At 42.6% G+C, this 19,001-nt stretch overlaps 1 protein-coding gene across 1 annotated transcript in view; it reads left to right on the plus strand.

Moving 5' to 3' along the window:
* The window catches only part of PRTG (protogenin), a 65,045-nt gene that overhangs the window by 21,642 nt on the left and 24,402 nt on the right, over positions 1-19,001 (plus strand). The window contains exons 3-11 of the mRNA XM_026045806.1: positions 2,144-2,288; positions 3,057-3,190; positions 3,459-3,596; positions 4,394-4,552; positions 5,166-5,325; positions 6,006-6,253; positions 10,108-10,272; positions 11,035-11,340; positions 11,888-12,076. Coding sequence (XP_025901591.1) covers positions 2,144-2,288; positions 3,057-3,190; positions 3,459-3,596; positions 4,394-4,552; positions 5,166-5,325; positions 6,006-6,253; positions 10,108-10,272; positions 11,035-11,340; positions 11,888-12,076 — 1,644 coding nt within the window. The remainder of the gene's footprint in view (positions 1-2,143; positions 2,289-3,056; positions 3,191-3,458; positions 3,597-4,393; positions 4,553-5,165; positions 5,326-6,005; positions 6,254-10,107; positions 10,273-11,034; positions 11,341-11,887; positions 12,077-19,001) is intronic.

Raw genomic sequence — 19,001 nt, forward strand, 5'->3', positions numbered from 1 at the left:
TTAGCACGGGCTGGCTCYGAGCAGTGCTGTGTCCTCTGTGCTTTCCAGCAGGCCGTTCATCTCTCGGAGAGGCTRTTACCTCTTGAGGGACACTGCAGAGGTCGGTGTCCGGTGCTGGAGAGTTTCACAGTGTCTGCTGCAGCCTGCCCGGATGAAAACTGATTCTGTGCTGCTGTTGCAGGTCAGGGAGTAATTCCCGTTCAGTGGATTTATCTTCTATTCTTATTTCTTTATTGTATAATTACAGGGCAAGCTCACCTCATGTCAGCTGGCCTGTGTGATAAAACTTAATTATAAATACATAGGTTGTTGAGTTTATTTTGCCTCTTAGGGCAGAGATCCCTTGGAAAGGCCCTTAATGGCCCAACAGGCGTGAGGTGGCTGTGTCCCCACAGCCTGGTGGATGGGGGAAAATGTGTGGGGCAGAGCAGCCCTGGCGCCTGCTCTGTGGAGGGCATCAGGGCTTTGCTTCAGGAGTGATGGCGGTGCCCAAGCAAACCCATGTGAGGAGTGAGCTTCTGATGAGGTGTTTTGCTTATTTGGTCTGTAATCCGGGTGTTCCTGGGTAGATGCACCAAGGGAGATGGATGCATCATCCAAGGGAGATGTCGGGCGCGTCGGCTTTGGGGAGTATCAGTAATTGTTTTGGGCTATAAATCTGCGAGCAAAATGATTTAAATAGGCTTGAGAAGCAGGGGGAGAACCTCAAATAAAAAGGCACTTACATTTATTGCATTTTGCAGGGTTGTTTTCAGGAACAGCACACGTCTCTTGAGACTTTGTTTCTTATCCGTTTTATAGAGCTCTGGCCTCTTTAACAGCACAGCTTTAATGACTCTGTTTTGGGGTTCGGAGTCGGTATCGGTGCTTGCCCTGAAAACAAGCCTGGTACAAAGAGGTCAGGTTTCACAAGGCAGCAGCAGACCTGTAAAAACAGATTTTACTGGCACAAATAAAGTTAGAATTAAGAAGAAACCAGAGATCCACGTAAAGAGTAAGCTACAGAAGGAACAAGTATTCAGAGAAACTGAAAAATGGGGTATAAATTAAGGTGGATTGGGAGATAATCAATGGTGTGCGTGTATGTGTGTTGTTTCACTCCTGTTTCTAAACCACCCTTAGTGGCATTAATGAGACCTTTTTTTTCTTTCCTGTAATTCTGACTTGTTATCTTGAAGATTAAATTTCTGAGAAAGTAACTTGTTCCTTTTCCTTTTTAATCAACTTCAGTTAGTAACTTTCATTGGATTTCTTTAAATAGTGAAATAATGTAACTTTAAATAGTGAAACAGTGTAACTGAATTCATGAGTTTCTTTTCTGGTGCTTGAGTCTCGCCACTGTCTTTTACTCTTCAATGTACAGGATGCATGGGAATAAATCCTTCTGTTTGCTTAGTTTTTCCTGAAAGCTGGATATTAGGTTTTTGTGTTCTGACTGTGACACTTTAAATAATCTTGTCAATATAAAGCAATTCTGGGTGTGATTCTGTAGTCTTTATAGAGACCAAACGTTGAAACACGGCGCTTTCAGGTGCCCTAGCCGTGTGCTATAGCACAAAACCCCTTTGCCCTAAGTTGATTTGTGTTGTCCTTAGTATTTTCTGTTTTATAGTATCCCTTATTCCAAAAACTAAGCAAACTGGCCTAGTTTGCTGCAATATCAGCCTTTCAGAAAAGCTTGATGAATGTAAAACACTGCATTTGCTGTTGGAACATCCCTTAAGCACAAGTCTGGCCCTGCGCACAGAGAGTGAAATAGAGACAAGAGGGACTGGCGCCTCCGGGTTCAGTTTCACTTGGGGGGACCCCAGGGTGCCACAGAGGTGCCGGCATCGAGAKCGGCCGTCAGCAGCTGTGGCCCCTGGGGGGTCCCCGGAGTCTCCTGCCAAACCAGTGTCCAAGGGCCGTGTATTTGCATCAGGGAGCAGCTGGTGGCTCGGCCTGCCAGGACRCCTCTCCCGAGGGAATCCTTAGCAAGGAGATCCGTCTGCCCGTGAGGCTGCAGCGCGGCGACACGGTGGGGTGGATGGGAACACGCGAACATGCTCTTTGCTCTGGCAGGTTGTTCAATCCTGGAGTTTCACTTAGCCAGGAAATTTTTCTTTGCATTAGTGCTTTGAATTCCCCATTCTCTCGTTTTCAGCCATTTCTGCCTTTGAAGTCCAGCCACTGTCAGCTGAAGTCCAGGAAGGTGGAGTAGCTCGATTTGCCTGTAAGGTAACAGCAAGTCCTCCCGCGGTCATCACGTGGGAGGTGAATCGGACAGCTTTACCTCTGGTCACGGACAGGTATGCGGACCTGCACGTGTGAGGGTGCTCTTTATTTCCTGTGGTGATTTTGAGAAAATGATCTGTACGAGATGCAGAATAGCTGGACTCTGGCTGTGGGAACAGTTTGAGCCCATAGCATGTTTTCACAGGGACAATGTAAAAGAATTGATGCTGAACGTGCTTTTCTTCAGATGGCTGATAAAGAATTTTATGTGCAGAAAATGGAATTGAAACTCTTAATGCTAGGAGCATTGGCTGAGAGGCACTTCTCTCTTGAATCAGTTAGCTTAATGTATCCAACCTGCTCCCTGCAAGGTCCTCTCCCTTTCCAGGGCATTGAACCTGTTCCTTTCCTTCTTAGCATGCAACTTTTGTTGCCTATGTCTGAGATATCTAGCATGCACCAGAAAAAGAAAAGCATAAAATTGAAAACTTTTTGGGGGGGTGAGAAGGGGAGACATATAGCAGTTTTGTGCCAGTATATTGGAAATCACTGTCAAAAAATGATCCAGCCTGCATAATGTGACTGTATTAGCTGACTAAAGAAGGCTGGGATGGTTGCTTCTGAGGATGAGAAACGATTTGCTGGTTAAAAGTAAATTTCTGTGCTCTTGTGGAGGGATCAGTGMAGGGAGGAGAGTCACAGGTTGAGGATGCTTTTGAGAGACCCCAGCCTGCTGTGTCAGGTCAGTGCAGCAAGGGCCGTTTGCAAATCAAGCCGCCCTTGCTGTGGTTGTGTTTGCTGGCTGAGCATTTATCTATGTTTCTTTTCCATTTCCGTGGCAGGGTAACGGCTCTACCCACAGGAGTTCTTCAGATCTACGGCGTTGAGCAGAGAGATGCTGGGAATTACCGATGTGTTGCCACAACGACAGCCAACAGACGTAAAAGTGCTGAGGCCGTGCTGAGTGTTATCCCAGGTACCCAGCCTATGAGGTGCTTCCGTGGCATTACAGTCCTCTTTATAGTACAGTAAAAATGTTTATATGCAGTGAAAAGCACTACCTGTTTGGTGGCACATTCACTTGAGTAATAATTTTGCTTTCTCATGTCTTGTTAAAAACCTATTTGGTATGAATTATGAGAATTAAAGGGTTTTTTTCTAAGTTTAAGCATCCTTTTAAAAATTGTCACGTTATTTCAAGTTTAATTAATTTTGTTTGTTTAATTTCTGATATTTTTTCACAGCGTCTGACTTGAAGCCATTTCACAAGCCAGCTATAATAGCAGGTCCTCAAAACATTACAGCGTCTCTTCATCAAACAGTCATACTGGAGTGCGTTGCCACAGGGAATCCGAAGCCCATCGTCTCATGGAGCCGGTTAGGTAAGTCTTAAACTTTAGCACACAACCTTCAACCAGTGGAGAGGAAGTAAAAGGGGAAAGGAGGGATTTCAGCAATTAGTTTACTGTTCTGGGGCTTCATGTAGTACAGAGTGATTAGCAGGTTAGCGCAGGGTAAGTGAGGCTGCGCTCTGGGCTTGCACATGTCCTGCTGTCCGTCATGCACTGTCCCCAACACGATGCCCACCCGATGCTGAGTGGCATGGAGACTCGAGATAGAAACTGTAGCGAATTAAAGTTGGACTGGTTACATCCTGCAAAATAATCCTAAATGCTTCCTTTAAATGCTTCTCTCTCTGTTCTTCTCAGCAGCAGGTGAGTGAGATTTGGATGCTGCATAAACGGGCTGCTTGGTCTTCTGTTAGCTATAGTCAGGCTTCTAGCAAACTGTGTGGAAGGGGAAAGAAGAGAGGAAGTGCAATAAGAATGATATTCTTGATCAGCAAATTCTGTGAAAATTGCCTCAATGCTGATAAATACCTGAGGGAAGTCAGGGCTTTACCAATAGGTACAAACCAAACCATCAAATGTTTTCCTACATTTTATTCTGAAAGTAGGAAAAATACGTGTGTATTTCTTGATTGATCCAATGATTTTTCTAGACAAAGAATCAAGAAAAAAAGTAGCATAACAGTCTACTCTGAAAACTCATCTGTGGTCTCCCTTGATATCTCTTGACTTTAAAATCGAAATTGATGTCATTGGCATTTTGGCAACTATGTTTAGATAGGCTGTTCTAGCGCCCTCTTACCCCCCCTTCTCCCACTCTTTCGGAATAGACCATAAGTCCATTGATGTCTTCAATACCCGCGTCCTCGGAAATGGGAACCTGATGATCTCGGACGTGAAGGTGCAGCATGCAGGAGTGTACGTCTGTCGAGCCACCATCCCCGGCACGCGGAACTTCACCGTGGCCATGGCCACTCTCACCGTGCTGGGTGAGCTGGCTGTGAACAACGCGGGGTGCTCAGCACCCGCTTTTCGCTCAAACTGTGGTCTGCATGGGGCTGCTATTTTCATTTTTTGTTTATTTATTAAAATATCGAGTGTCATGCGCCAGGGACAGAGGTCAAGAAGATGAAACGGATGACAGAAATGTGGCTGCCTTCTGCCTGTGGACTTAGATGATGAGTGTCAAATACTCGGCGTTTGGGMGTTATAAACTAGCAGCTTGTTTGCTCTCACAGATAGCCAGGTGCAATGTTTGCTCTGGGAAGACAGATTTTTCAACAAGCAACACGATCCTATAACAAAATATTTAAATATGTAATATTCACACACTCTTTGTGTCATAGCCTGGCATATATGATATTTGTATGTTTTCATAGCTGCATGAACAAAAATGTGTATAAGTGTTACTTTCTGTGCAGATAATACCTATTTTTTAAAGTCACTTTGTCTACATGAAGCACATATGGTTTTTGCACAGATATGTCTCTATGTTTTTCAAGTGGCCTGAGCAGAGAGGCTTGTGTGTGGGAAATGCTTTTTGCCATGGTGTGCCTGTCCTTTTATTTGTGTGCTTGATTTTTGCCTGTTACTTCCCTGTAGCTCCCCCTTCATTTGTGGAATGGCCGGAAAGTTTAACAAGGCCTCGGGCTGGCACTGCTCGTTTCGCCTGTCAGGCAGAAGGAATTCCAGCCCCCAAGATCTCATGGTTGAAAAATGGAAGGAGAATACACTCCAATGGCAGAATAAAAATGTACAACAGGTAAGGTTGTTATCACTGCATGGCAGCCGCACTTGAACAGTATACATGAGTTAAGTTTTCACTGAAGGATGAAATTCCTGTAAATAAGTAAAGCTAGGCAAGATTTAACACAAGTAATCTTAAGTAAAATTGGACATTGAATGGACCTCTCAGGCTAAAGGAATGCAGATTAGTCAATAGCTAAAATCCTCAGAGGACCTTTAGTGATCTTTGCCCTCCCTCGGGGAAACTGAAATGATTTCACCACTTTCTGAGAAGCTACTGTAGATTTCCAGGTGTAGCAGGAATCTAACCAGTTGTTTGAGACTCCACTTTAACAGCTTTTCTAGATTGAGCAGCGCATTCTAAAGAATTCTAAAGAAAATGTAAATTGAAAAATAACAAAGAAATGACAGTGCTAGGGTTGTTCTTTTTGCAAAAGAGCAGTAGATTTATATGTTTTGTTTTCCCACTGCCTGGCCCTGTGGGCATGAAGGTGAATGCTGACGTGGTAGGTTCAGAAGAGCACTTCAGGTTGCTAAATTTCACAACCACACAACAGTTTCTAGTTGAAAAGAAACATAAGTAGAGTGTGCGTCACTTAAACTCACTTAAAAAAAAAGGCAGAGACAAATACATAATTGTGGTTGTGTTGGGTTTATTCAAGAGCTGTTTTTTTTTTTCTTTCCTTTTGCACACAGTAAACTGGTGATTAATCAGATCATTCCTGAAGATGATGCCATTTACCAGTGCATGGCTGAGAATAGCCAGGGGTCTGTTCTGTCCCGGGCCAGGCTTACCGTGGTCATGTCAGAAGACAGACCCAGCGCACCCTACAATGTGCATGCCGAAACCATGTCCAGCTCRGCCATCCTGCTCGCCTGGGAGAGGCCCCTGTATAATTCAGACAAAGTGATTGCATACTCTGTACATTACATGAAAGCAGAAGGTAAGTGGTGCTTGATTTAAAGCGTGCCTGCATACTTCTTCCTTATATGTGATAAGAACTCGTATGGCCCTGCAAAGCCTRCCGGATTTGAACCAGGGCTGCATCAGGCCATACCTACATAAAACCCCATGTGCTTTACAGGAAATTCTCTTAGGGAAATCAACTTTTGCCAAATCATCTCATCTGCGGGGCTGTGTGTTCCTCCACTGCACCATTGCCCAATCTCTCCGATGAGAAGATTAGAGTGGGGAAATGGGCTCTGAAATTTGGAGGGACTGCTGTGTTCCTGCCTGGATTTCCCTCCCTGTCTTCAGCAGAGCATCTGCCTGCTCTTGTCCACGTCCCTGTGTGTGCTTGGGGATCACRGCTCAGCATCGAGGTTCTTGCAGCTGTTATGTCTAGATCCATGAATTCTTTTCCTATATTCGAAAGCAGAAACAATTGAGACCTTGCTGGTTTAACCCTTGTCTTTTTGAGTCTCAGCTAAGTGAGTTAATTTTGCTCTTTCATTTTTATAACGAAAATAATATACTTAGGTTTTTAAATACATTGAAACAACCAGGAGCACTTTGTTCTATTGTCTGCAACGTTACGTATTTTTCTATATAAAAAGAAATAGCTAACTAGGATAAAAAGGAGCAATTAAACTTTTAAAAACATTTTTACTATTAAGTCATGTCTTTAAGTTAGGGGGGATCTTTAAGGAGACCTAAAGCCRTCATATTTCATAAGCAAAGTAAGTGACTGTGAAATGATTTTGAAATTTGTTACGTGCCTGGTTTGAAGAGAGGAGACACGTCTCCCCTGAGCTGCAACTCAGTTTTATAGGAGAAGTGATTGCTTTTTTCTTTTTTTTATTTTTTTTCCCCCTCCTCATCTCTATTCAGTAACTAGTTTATTCAAGGACGGGGCTGCAGATGCTCAGCTCTCAGCGAGGAATACCGGTCTGCCATCTGCTAAGCAGAGGAGAGGAWGGACAGCTTAATTACTCTAATACTGATGCAGGAATAGCTGCCTTTGCTTTTGCAAGTGGGGTTTTTCAGGACACAAGAGAATTTTGTTTGAGGGAAGGAAGGAAAGAGTTTTAAAAGATAATGAGGACAAGAGGTGCGGGAAATTACCCCCTACTCTTCCAGTCACCGGGGTATTGTGCTCACAGCCCCACTCAAAGCTAATATGAATAAAGTCACACTAGATGAGCGAGCTGGGTAATTGTGGGTCCCATGCCAGCGCAGYGAGCAGAGCCAGGCAGCTCTGAGGGAATGGGGCAAGTGTTTTGGGGAAGGAGATATTCCTGCACACTATGGGGGTGTCTTCTGAAAAAAATGTACTCTGCAAAACTGTTGCTCAACCCCTGCTTCATTTCTTTGTTCTTGTTTATCCAAAGCTTTATCTTGTGTGGTGAGATTGTAGCTTGTCTTGGAACAACCCAAACCCTGCATTATTTGAGCTTGCTGTCAGAAATCCCTTYTTTCTCCCCTCTTTCCAGGCTGCCTTGTGATATTTACGTTTATTTTAGGTAAGGCAGTTGTGCATTCTTTCATATCAGTAAAGAACTCCACGCTGGGGGACTGGGGAGGGCTAATGCTATGAGGAATAACCCCAGTGCTGGAAATCAAAATGTAGCATTTTGTGCAATTTTAATAACTCGATTGCATAGYACCAGCAAATCTGCATCTGGACATAAAAACACTTCTGTCCTGTTCTGTGTTACTGAAAAATGGCAGGATTCAAAGACTACTGGATTGCATCTCCTGCAAAAATAATCTTTTTCTAAGCGATAGGCTGTGAACATCTTTGAGGGTGTTAGCCACGTGTTGGAGGCCTTAAAGAAAAGCTAGAAAGTGTGTGATGTCATGTGAGTCCGTTCTGTAATGTCAAATGCAGAACCAGCTTTGTTTAAGGAAAAACAAAATAAATATTGAGTCAAAAGTTTTCCTTTTCCCATAAGAAGACATRGGCACCGTCGCTTAGTGCTAGCATAGGCTGCAGACACTGTCAACACCTTGTTTGCTCTGTAACATTCTGGATAATTAGGTGTTCCTGTAAATAGTCCCCATGAATGCACTGCTGACTGTTTTCTTCAGCCTACCTTTCCCTTTCTACCATCACAATTTGTTTGAGTCCCTAATGAATGTTAATTTATATCTTGGTGTCACAAAAGACCTGCTTCAAGTTTGTAGTACGAGTAACCTTTCTCTTTATACTTTTTATATTAGCATATTGCTTTTATTTGTGTTTAGAAAACTCATTTGTCACTATAAATGAGTTAGCAACTTTTCATTGTAAAAGAAAACCTAAACTTGCTAAATCTCCGGAGTTATACTGATGCCTGTGATCCCATCGTCTGTACAGAAGGGAAGTTTGGATAATGCATTCATCTCATGCAGTTCCAGAGACTTTGCTCTGAAGTGTGCATGTGGTAGGTGCTTGGAATACAAAAGATACCRTCATTTATCATTTAATTTCACAACTCAAGTATTCAGATGGCTTCACTGTAAAAACAGGTTCAGGCCCTCGTTCCTATAAAAAAGTTAGTGTTTTAATAAAGTTGGCTGAAGAACCTAACAGGTGCTTTTTTTGTATTTTTTTTTCTCCTTTAAGCAGAATATTTTACATTCGAATCAGGGTCATAGTAGCAAGAAGAATAAGGGTCTGATGAGCGTGCATGTTGGAGTGCGTTAATTCCTTGTTAGTGATTTAGGGGAGGCACAAAGGGGACACTGATTGTGGTGGAAGGGCAGCCTTGTTCTCTATTATGGCTGTTTCATTAGGGCCCCTGCATGAGGCCTAGCAATCCTTTCAATGAGAGAACAAGTCCTTTTAATTTGAGCTCAAGGATCTTGTTTAGCAGGTCAGAAATCGTGCCTTGCAATTCCTAATTAACAAGCCATTAACTAGTCTGTTGTGAGATGCTCGTAATCTTGTCTAATTAAAATGCTATCAAGTTAATTCATAAATGTGGGAAAACTTAATGGTGGAATTTGCCTTTCGTTTTGTTTATAAATTCGGTTGTGAAGAGGAGGAGCTGGCTCTTACAGAGTTTTGATTAAGTTGACATGCATTTGGTGTGAATTGTTCGTTAACACAGCAGCTTTCACCACACTTATTCCACTTTATAGCCTCCCTCTATAGGGATAAAGCCCAACAAAGGCAAGGACTGCTGCATACGTTGCTATGCATATCTTAATGTGAATTGCTGAGATTTTTTTTTTTTTAACAACTCATTAAGGAGCAAAACATTTTTGAAGCTCTTTCTGGGCTGTTCCTATTGCCCTCTCTCTGAATTAAAGAAAAAACCATGTCAATCAAGCGTAATAGAATTTGCAGGGCTAAAATGAGATCCTTTTGCTGAACAACTTCTCTCTGTTTGTTTTGTTTGTTTTTTGTTTTTGATAGAGTGGAGCCCTCGCATTCCTCCCCGTCTGCTATAGGAAGGCTCTGTAAATAGGTTTTGAGAAAAGCCCTGACTCTAAACAAATAGATTTAAAGGTTTGCTATGAATGATAAGACTATTAGGRCTTGTCTGTTCTGTTACTGTACATTAGGCACAGTTTGTTGTGACTAATTCTAAAAAGAGGTTTAGAATTGCATTCAGCATCCCTTATTCAGGAAAAGCCTGAAACACCACAGTCTCCATCACAGCAAGACACAGTTGCTCCTGTGCATAAAAGAGCTTTTACTTTATAGGGCTGAAAAAATAGTGAGAGCTAAGTTGGAGAGGAGCATGACATAATCTGGTGAGATCTCAAAGACAAGGTGCTCTGATGTTTAGAGATTGCCAGCTATTATTATTATTATTATTATTATTATTATTATTAATTATTATTCGTTTAATGCTTGTGTTATGCCAGGTTTAAATAACGAAGAGTACCAAGTGGTCATTGGAAATGATACAACCCATTACATCATTGATGACCTGGAACCTGCCAGCAACTATACCTTCTATATAGTGGCATATATGCCTCTGGGAGCCAGTCAGATGTCAGACCACGTGACTCAGCACACCCTTGAGGATGGTAAGACCAAAAACATTGCCTAAAATGAGCATATATTTTTAAAAATTATTATTTATTTACACTGAGATGTGCAATATGAACGTGATGTTCTCAGGCATCTGAAACGCATATCAAACTGCTCACCCATTGCATTGCCTTCAACTTGTGAAAGAAAATTTGCCATGACATTTGACATACCAAAAAGTTATGGTATTTTTTCTTTGTTGATGTGTATATATTTGTTACTGAAACCAGTATTTCAGAAAGACTACATAACCTATTTCTGTGCAGTGATTCAGCTAACCAGAACACAGTGGCAGCAACAGTTTGGGACAGTTGGTTAGGAGCRGTTGACAGGTTGTGTCAGAACTAAGCTTTGGCAGGGAAAAAGCTCCCAGTTGTCCACCTGYCTCCTTACCAAGAATTACTGCCCATGTAAAATGGTTGGCAGAAGGAAACAGCAGCTACAGGTTGTTGTCCAGCCTCCCAATTTAAGTTATGGTGTTTTAACTTTAATAGTCACTTTGTCTAAACGGTAAGGTGCCAGCAGCAAGAAGATGGTGTTGAGGGCCTTATAAAGAGAAGTTTCCTAAATCTATATTGTGTGCAGAAGGTGAAAAGTATGAGCCATGTCCCATTATCCACCAAACAAACAAGAGTCTGCAAGCCCTCTTGGCCAATACACACACACTGATGGTACCTCAGCGTGAGTTAAGGTGTCAGATGTAAATTTTACATCTCCGTCTTCCCTGAGCTCAAGAATGTTGTCCTTTTTCTTTCTAGTTCCCTTGCGAGCTCCTGAAATTAGCTTGACAAGCCGGAGTCCTACAGATATTCTCATCTCTTGGCTGCCCATCCCGGCAAAGTACAGGCGAGGCCAGGTGGTCTTGTACCGTTTGTCTTTCCGTCTCAGCACCGAGAGCAAAATCCAGGTGCTGGAGCTTCCCGGGACTTCAGACGAGCATCTCCTCGAAGGCCTGAGGCCTGACAGCGTCTATCTGGTTCGAATCACCGCTGCGACCAGGGTTGGATGGGGAGAGGCCTCGCTGTGGACTTCCCACCGGACTCCCAAAGCTACCAGTGTGAAAGGTAACTCCTATGTCACTGGCAACCTGGGAATGGGTCAGTGGGGGACAAAACTGTAGGTTTTGTCCAAAGCCTACATTTTTTTCGGAAAAGTAGTACAAGAATTAGAAATAGGTTTTCCTGTTACACATATTGACTTTRGTGATCCAGAGAATAGTGCTGTAACCATCGTTATCTATATACTTTGCGCAAACTTGTAGCTGCTGTAATAAATTAAATGCAGTTAATATGTAGTTTCAGGATCACAAATTGAAGAGGAGCGAATCTATCTTGTACAAGACCTGACATGTGAAGTAGAAGCAAAAGTGGATGTTGTTATTTTGTGTTTATTTTGGTTCTTTATTCATTTAATGTTCACATATTTGATACCTKAGCTGTATAAATCAGGCCAGCTCATCTCATGAAGAAATAATAATGCAAACACTCAGATGATCTGGAATCAAACCCTTGAGTGAACTTTGGAGTGACAGGAATCCAGATGGAACACAGAAGTTATTTTTTTCTAGAATATAAAAATGCTATAAATGTTRTTTATGTTCCTCTAAAACAGCACCTAAGTCTCCCGAGCTGCGTTTGGAGCCGATGAACTGTACGACCATCACAGTACAGTGGCAGCAGGACTCTGAGGACACTGCAGCTATTCAAGGGTACAAGTTATACTACAAGGAAGAAGGTCAGCAGGAGAATGGACCCATTTTGTTGGATGCCGGTGATCTGGAATATACTGTCAGTGGTTTAGGTGAGTRCCTAAAATATTTTTAATTCTGAAAGAAAATAAAGGATCTCTTAAGAAGCTTAAACCTTACTTGAGACCTGTACGGTAAARATGTTAGGTTTGGCTTTTTTACCAGCAGTGAACTATACAAGTGTGAGCTATGTTACTGATGGAATCATCTTAGCCTTAGAGATGCTGCATGACACTTAGATGCCCAGATCTTGCAAACTTTATGTAACTTGGAAGAAGGATCTCCACTGATCTATCAAGCTTGGAAAATGCCAAAGGTTTTTCTCTGTGACTTCTAACTGTGTCTTTTGTCACAGCTACAGTACACACTGAGCACTGTCAATGTGCTCACCACTGTATAGCTGTAGGACATATCACAGCAAATTCTTTATAGTAATTAATATTTAAACAGTACTGGTAAATATTTGTAGAATTGAACATGAAGATTATTCACACAAAGTTTGCTGAATCCCACTGGAGTTTTCCCATTTATCATCAGACTGATTCTTCCTGCAGCACTTGCAATCTACAGCAGTTCAGAAACATTGGTATCATCCCTAAGTAGAAGGTGTTTCTGTTTGCTTAGGTAATGGATTTTTTTTTCCTTAAAGTATGTAGTTTCTAATGTAATCATCAAAAATAGGTTTTGGCTTTGACAGTGTTCTAGGCTTAGGCTTAGGCTTTGACAATGTTTTCTAATGTGTCAAAATATTCTACTTAGGGATAGCACAGAGATCAAATCCAGACTAAATTATCAAAGCTGCAGTCTTAACTGGGTCAAATGTCCTTTTGGCCCTGTTCAGATATTCTCATCTGCCGCATGTAGCTCAGATATAATTTTAGTGGAGATTTGAGGGCCATGTTCAGCTCTGTTAACTGGACAACTGGCCATCTGTGACCTGCTGGGCAGAGCATCTGGAGCAGCTGACTGTTTAACCACGCTGGGAGACAAAGGGGCAGCGGCCTGCAGGGATGAGGGTCTCTATCCTACAACATACATACATACATATATATAGATATATATWTTTTTTTCCTGTTTTCTAATTAYGCAGTTACAAAACAGTAATTCCAGACAGAGGCAAACTTCTTAACTATGTGACCCCCTCCTACTCCCCAACATCTTCTCAGTAGGGAAGTTCACACAGGTTTATGGTATTGATAGTACCTGCTTAACCACTTAATTTGTCCATTGAGAAGCTGTCTGTCCRAAATGCTGTCCAAGCTAAATTAATTCCTTAAAAATATCTCACCAACCTTTCTCTRCACATAGCAGGTGCACGTGTGGAGAATCAAACACACAAAGTTTTGTGTAACATACAGCCACAGAGAATGAGGCAAGATCCACACACTAGGGGTTAAGGGCCAGTTTGCTTTTCTTTTTTCTCACCTTTCTGGAGAAGACTATTTCACTTAGGTGTTTCTAATTAAAGGAAAAGGAACTGGCTCTACCTGGCAGAATTCCAGACAAACTAGCCAACTATCTAAAGATTTAAAAATAATAATAATTAAAAAAGAACGTAGTGAAGTAGGCAAAGTCTTTGAGGTCTAATGTTCTGCCACTATTTCCCTCTCCAGAGGACATTRTTTTAAAGAGGCTGTCAATAAATCAGTAGCTTAAAGGACCTCTAGTGTCTTCATTATGAGCTACAGGCATTAATATAATGCTGGAAGTGTGAGATCTAAAGGAGAAAGGTTTATTAAAGACTTTAAATTTTATACATGTTGTGTGAGACAGTTAAAAAACACAAAAGATTATTCTATGGAAAAATATGGAAGAATACACTAGTAGTATTAAGTGATACCCAGTGGCAAAAAAGGAGTCTTTTTCATGTGTTATCTATTACCACTGAGGCTACTTGGCTTCCAGACTTCCATGCAAGCACTGCTGATCTGCAAATGTTTTGCAAATGCCTACAGGACTTTTGATGTAAGAGTGAGATTGATGGACAAAGCGGAAATATCATGGTCGGCRGGAAAAAATTTACCATGAATGGACGTTAAATACAGCAGTTTGAATATTAGGCTGTGTTATCTTCTGCTGTTGGTTCCAGCCGTGTGTTTTTCAGACCCRGCCCTCCTCACTCCACTGTAGGTCTTCCCAATTACTTCTGTGTATTTTTTAACTGGAATATTTAGCATGATAGTCACCATGTAAATAGAGTTAACTGCTCCGATCAAACTCAGGGCTGTCATTCTCAAAATAAATACACACAGTTTCACATAGACATTTGTTTGTGTTAAAGGTCTTGGCATTTATTTTTCAACAGCAGGCTGCTTCCTATTCCAGTGTAAAATTCCATCAACACTATCGCTTGAATTTGCCACAGGAGCAGACCCTTGGGTGCATACCAAGCATTTTTTTGCCTCTATTTTTAATTCTGCCTTTGCTTCCTCTTGCTCTAGAAGGTTCTGGCTCTCACTGACCCGCTACCTATCACAATCCTTCACGCATTGCCTGGTCCAGCTCCCACCCCATAGAGTATCAGGACATGTATTCAGAAGTGGAACTGATTTTGCTTGGTGAAAGAGTTTGTCTGGGAGCCTTCCCTGGCAAAGCTTGAAAGTCAGAGAAGCTCATTTTTGTCCTTTTATGTATCTTTGAATTCATCTTTCAAAGAGCACTTTGGACAGATGCACATGCATCTACTGTGGGCTTGTCCCATCTGACTAGTTTGTGCATGTGTGACCTGAAAGAGGATGAGAAGCTCTGGAAAGAAGAGAGGTGACTCAGGGGAGCCCAGTTTCACCTTATCTGCTGTATGGGAGTTGGGAACTTCTGAATAGCGAGGCAGGAATGCTGGTGGAGATCTCATCCTGCAGCCTGCATCTGGAAGACCATGGGTAGAAATGAAAGGATAAAATGAAATTCAGCTTTGTGATGACACAGTTGGGCAAGGATGAGCTGTTCTGAGCCGCACTGTTCTCCATGCTGCCTGGAGAGGCGTTCTCCCTTCCTAGGATCCTGAGCTATGTGTGTCCTTCGAGGCTGGGTGCCTTTACCAAAAAGCAGGCCAGGGGCAGCAGTAGTTTTGCAAAGGGACACGGGGAGCTCTGTGCTGTCAGGGATGGGGAAGGGGAGCGGACTCACGCCATCCGTGTGCTCTTGGTAGCCACCACGCATGCAGCCCCGGGGCAAGGGTGCCGTGGCCAAGGTGTGCGCAGCTCGGTGCCCTCGGGTCCTGCCGCGTGCGGGATGATCCTCCTGCGTAACTGTTTTCAGCCAGGCCCTTAGGGGACGGGAGAACTGGTCTGTTCGCTTTGGCAAAAGCGCTTTGGGCATCCAAGAGCACATACCTCAGTCTAGCCCTGACGTGGGACCCCCGGGAGAGCCGCTGGAAATTCCTGCCGTGCCGCCGCGCRGCCCCTCGTGGGCCGCAGTGGGGCTCAGCCTGACCCACATCCCAGCAGAGCAATCCTGCTCMCCTCGGCCCCCTGGCCTGTTCCTGCAGGGCTCCCTGGCACAGCACTCCTGAAGCTTAGCTCTAAAACTTCTTTCTTGTTAAGAATTCTAAAGGCTGCCATATTTGCAAGTAAGAAGGCATGATAAAATCATGGTGCCATGATTATCAATATGTTAATGTAGTTATTTGTGATAATGAAGTCTTGATCCTAGGTTTCATGAATGTCAGCGTAGTCTTATTTCTGAGATATCCCAAACTGAGTGGATAAAGGTTGATACTGCTCCATTTTTCTAAGATACTAGGAAGTTTCAGCTTGGTATTTTCATACAATTTTGAGACGCAAACATTGGTACAGCTTCATGAAATAACATATCAGACTGGCAAAAAGCTTCCATGTCAGCTGAAAACATAACCTTAAAGAAAGTGTGAATATGCCCAGTGCTGAAATCCAGGAGCATCTCTTCCATATCCTTTTGCCTTCCAAAGACTCTGTCCTATATATTTCCATGGAAGGTTTTTGGTTTGTTTATTTGGTTGGTTCGTTTGCCTTTTAAGTCACAACAGAAACAACAAAAATAAATCTTAACACTCAGTTTGTTTCATGGTTAATTGTTCCCAAAAGTCATTCAGTAAAGTAGAATCTAATGATTACAGATCACCTTTGCTTGAGGTATTTTGTGTAGAGATGGACACGTAGATTTGAATAAACTACAGCTATGATAAAGTAATAATTGGGAAATGACTTGACTTCCCCATAAAGGTGAACAAARAGGCCCTGGTATGGCTGTCCCTGCATGCTGTACATGCTGTAGGCTTTGGGAAGACATTATATTTGTGTTGTCACATAGTGAAAAGTGTGCCTAATAGCTCCGTACGTGAGCAGGACAAATATTATCATTTATTAGCGCTGTTTACGACTGGGTCAGTGCAGTGTTTACTCATGCTGATTACATCCTTAAACTAAACCTCTTATCTGGCCGGTGCCCTGATTGTGGGTCGCCCGCGCGCTGCCCCGCTTATCAGCCGCAGCAGGAGGCATCGGCGCGGGGCTGAGAACGGGTCGCACTGCACAGCAGCGAAGCCAGCGGCCCTGCCAGTGGGTCGGGCATGTTTAAAGGCAGCCTTTTCCCTCCGCCGGCTGCACCTTCCTCCTCTGTGCAGCACAGCAAAGATTATTATCTGTGTGTTGAAGGACGAGGGAAGGGGGTATCGGGAGGTTGCAGAGCGCGGATGCASTGGTGTGAGGTGAGCGGGCAAGCTGATGTGCARGCCCCCCCTCTCTGCTTGTGCCTCMCTTATGGAGGAAAAATACTCAGCTGCTCTGTTTGGATGAAAGCTTGATTCATTTCAAGTTGCAAATGGAATTTTTCCTGGGCAGAGCTGAAGCTACGTCCCGTAGCTGGAGCATGGCGTCTGTTACAGCAACCATCTCYGCCTTGGCTTTCTTTAAGCTACCTTAAACGTGCCAGCGTGCAAATCCTCAATAAACGTGAGCCTGTTCTGAGCAGCTTTGCTCAGGAGAGGGCAGTTACTGTCAGCTGCAAATGCTGCACGCTTATTATGCAGTTCAAGTGCCACTTCTGTACAAGCCTAGTGCCTGGGTAGTGCTCTACGTATGTTTTTTTTGTCCATCATACTGAGACATTTTTGTCTCCAGATTACACATTTTCACCTTACCTTTGCTGTAGGTGTCAAAAAAATGCTTATTTTAGACATTACATTCTTTTTGACACTTTTGTTTGCTTCTCTTCAAGAAGTTTCAGATTTATCAATTTTCATGTTTTTAAATGGCCTTATAAACACATCTGCTATGTTTTTCTTTTTGAAAGCAAACTACATGCTATTTTCATGTAGTTCATTTTTAGTGGAAAGCTTTAATTAAAGTTTACTCTATTTATCAATTTTAAAATTACACTATCGAGCCTCTTTATAATTTCCTGATTTAGCCAGTMATCACTTTTAATAGGCTTTAAAATACTGCAATTGTAAGAGCTGTATGAGCAACAGATCTGCTTTGATATTGATTAAAGTGTGACGTGACTAAATGTGACACACTRTTAAAATAATAGTAAGCTCGAGGCTTAAATGCTATATTATTTCAGATTAAATGCAGAATTGTGAAATGGCTTTAAGCCTGATAAAAAATTATTAAACTATATATACGTGCAGCACTGATCTGGAGTCAGAAAGCTGTATGTCTGCTCCCTTAGACGGTAAAGATCTTTGAGGAACAAGCAGGCTGTGTGCTGGAAGGATTGCCTACTTTTATCTTTTATAAAAAGCCTTCCTTGAATACACAGTCTGGGCTTTTCCGGTTTGAATCCATAGGTCTGGGAAAAAATAGTCCCAGCACCCTCGTTTAAACATGCATTGACTTTTGTGGTCATTAGTCTTGACTTCCCAGACTAGCTGCCCTGTAAAGGGGAAGCGAAGGTGAGGAAAGRTCCCCAAACACCAAGTAAGGCTTGAAGGTCCCCAAAACACAACAGTGGAGCCCAGATGAGCCTGGCTCTCCAGCCTCCCACTCAGGAGGAAGGAAGCTCCTTTAATTCATAGGGCATTGCCTGGTCACTATTTTAAATATAAAAACGCAAAGATAGGGGCCTTGCTAAGGAAGCGGTAGCAGTTTTCTTTCATGGAGCTGCAGCGTGGGAAGCTGCTGCCTGCTTTGGGTCAGACTTTCTGCCTCTTCGGCAACTGTCCCTGCAGCTGAGGTTGGACCCGCTTGTTTCTTCAGGGACACAGGACTAATGGCCTGGGACTAATAGCGTAGCAACTGCTCTGAGAGCTGGAACGGGCGTTGTTGGAGGGAGAAGCTCTTTGCTTGTGTCAAGGTAATTTGCCAGCCTCTAGACAAGCAAGCTGTGTCATTTTGAAAGTATTTAAAGGTAAAACTTGCAGTGGTGGAAAAGCGATTATAATCTCGCAGGAAATGCTCTTTGTGCTCCTGGGGCCAAAAGTGCCCCGTGCAGAACTCAGCCTGTGTGGGAATGAGGATGGGAAATTGCATCATGTTGATTGAGTAACAGTTCGGACATATGGGATGTATGCAAGGAGCGTTGCCCCGCTCCAGCATTTGCTGGAGCTCACAGTTAAGTTTGCTGCATGAAAAGGACACACTGACTGTTACTATAAAGCATTTGCAGTTTTTTTTGTCAACCTCAAAATTACTTTCAGAAATATTTCTAGGCATTATGAGTGTTTTGATAGATATTTCATAAAAATGACCGATAAATTTTAATTTTGTATGGTATATCTTTAATTTCTATATGTCTTTTAAAGAGAAAAAAAAAGTTAGTTGAAGTGGCAGAAATGACTAGGTATTTTTCCATATTTCTTACAAGGAAGGAAAAAAAAACTATAAATACATTAGGCAGTCCTTTTGTCTCTAAGTAGAACTTTAAATACAGTGTTTTTTGTTTCTAAAAAAAAACCCTGTGCCTGTGTCTCTGGGTGGCAGCATTATTTAATTTGCTATTTATTGGACTTCATTAGTAAAATGCTTAAGTCCTGGATTGCAAAGAAACGGCTCCTTGGAG

The sequence above is a fragment of the Nothoprocta perdicaria genome, unplaced genomic scaffold, assembly GCF_003342845.1.
Source record: "Nothoprocta perdicaria isolate Ctin4 unplaced genomic scaffold, notPer1 scaffold_41, whole genome shotgun sequence".
Taxonomy (NCBI): domain Eukaryota; kingdom Metazoa; phylum Chordata; class Aves; order Tinamiformes; family Tinamidae; genus Nothoprocta; species Nothoprocta perdicaria.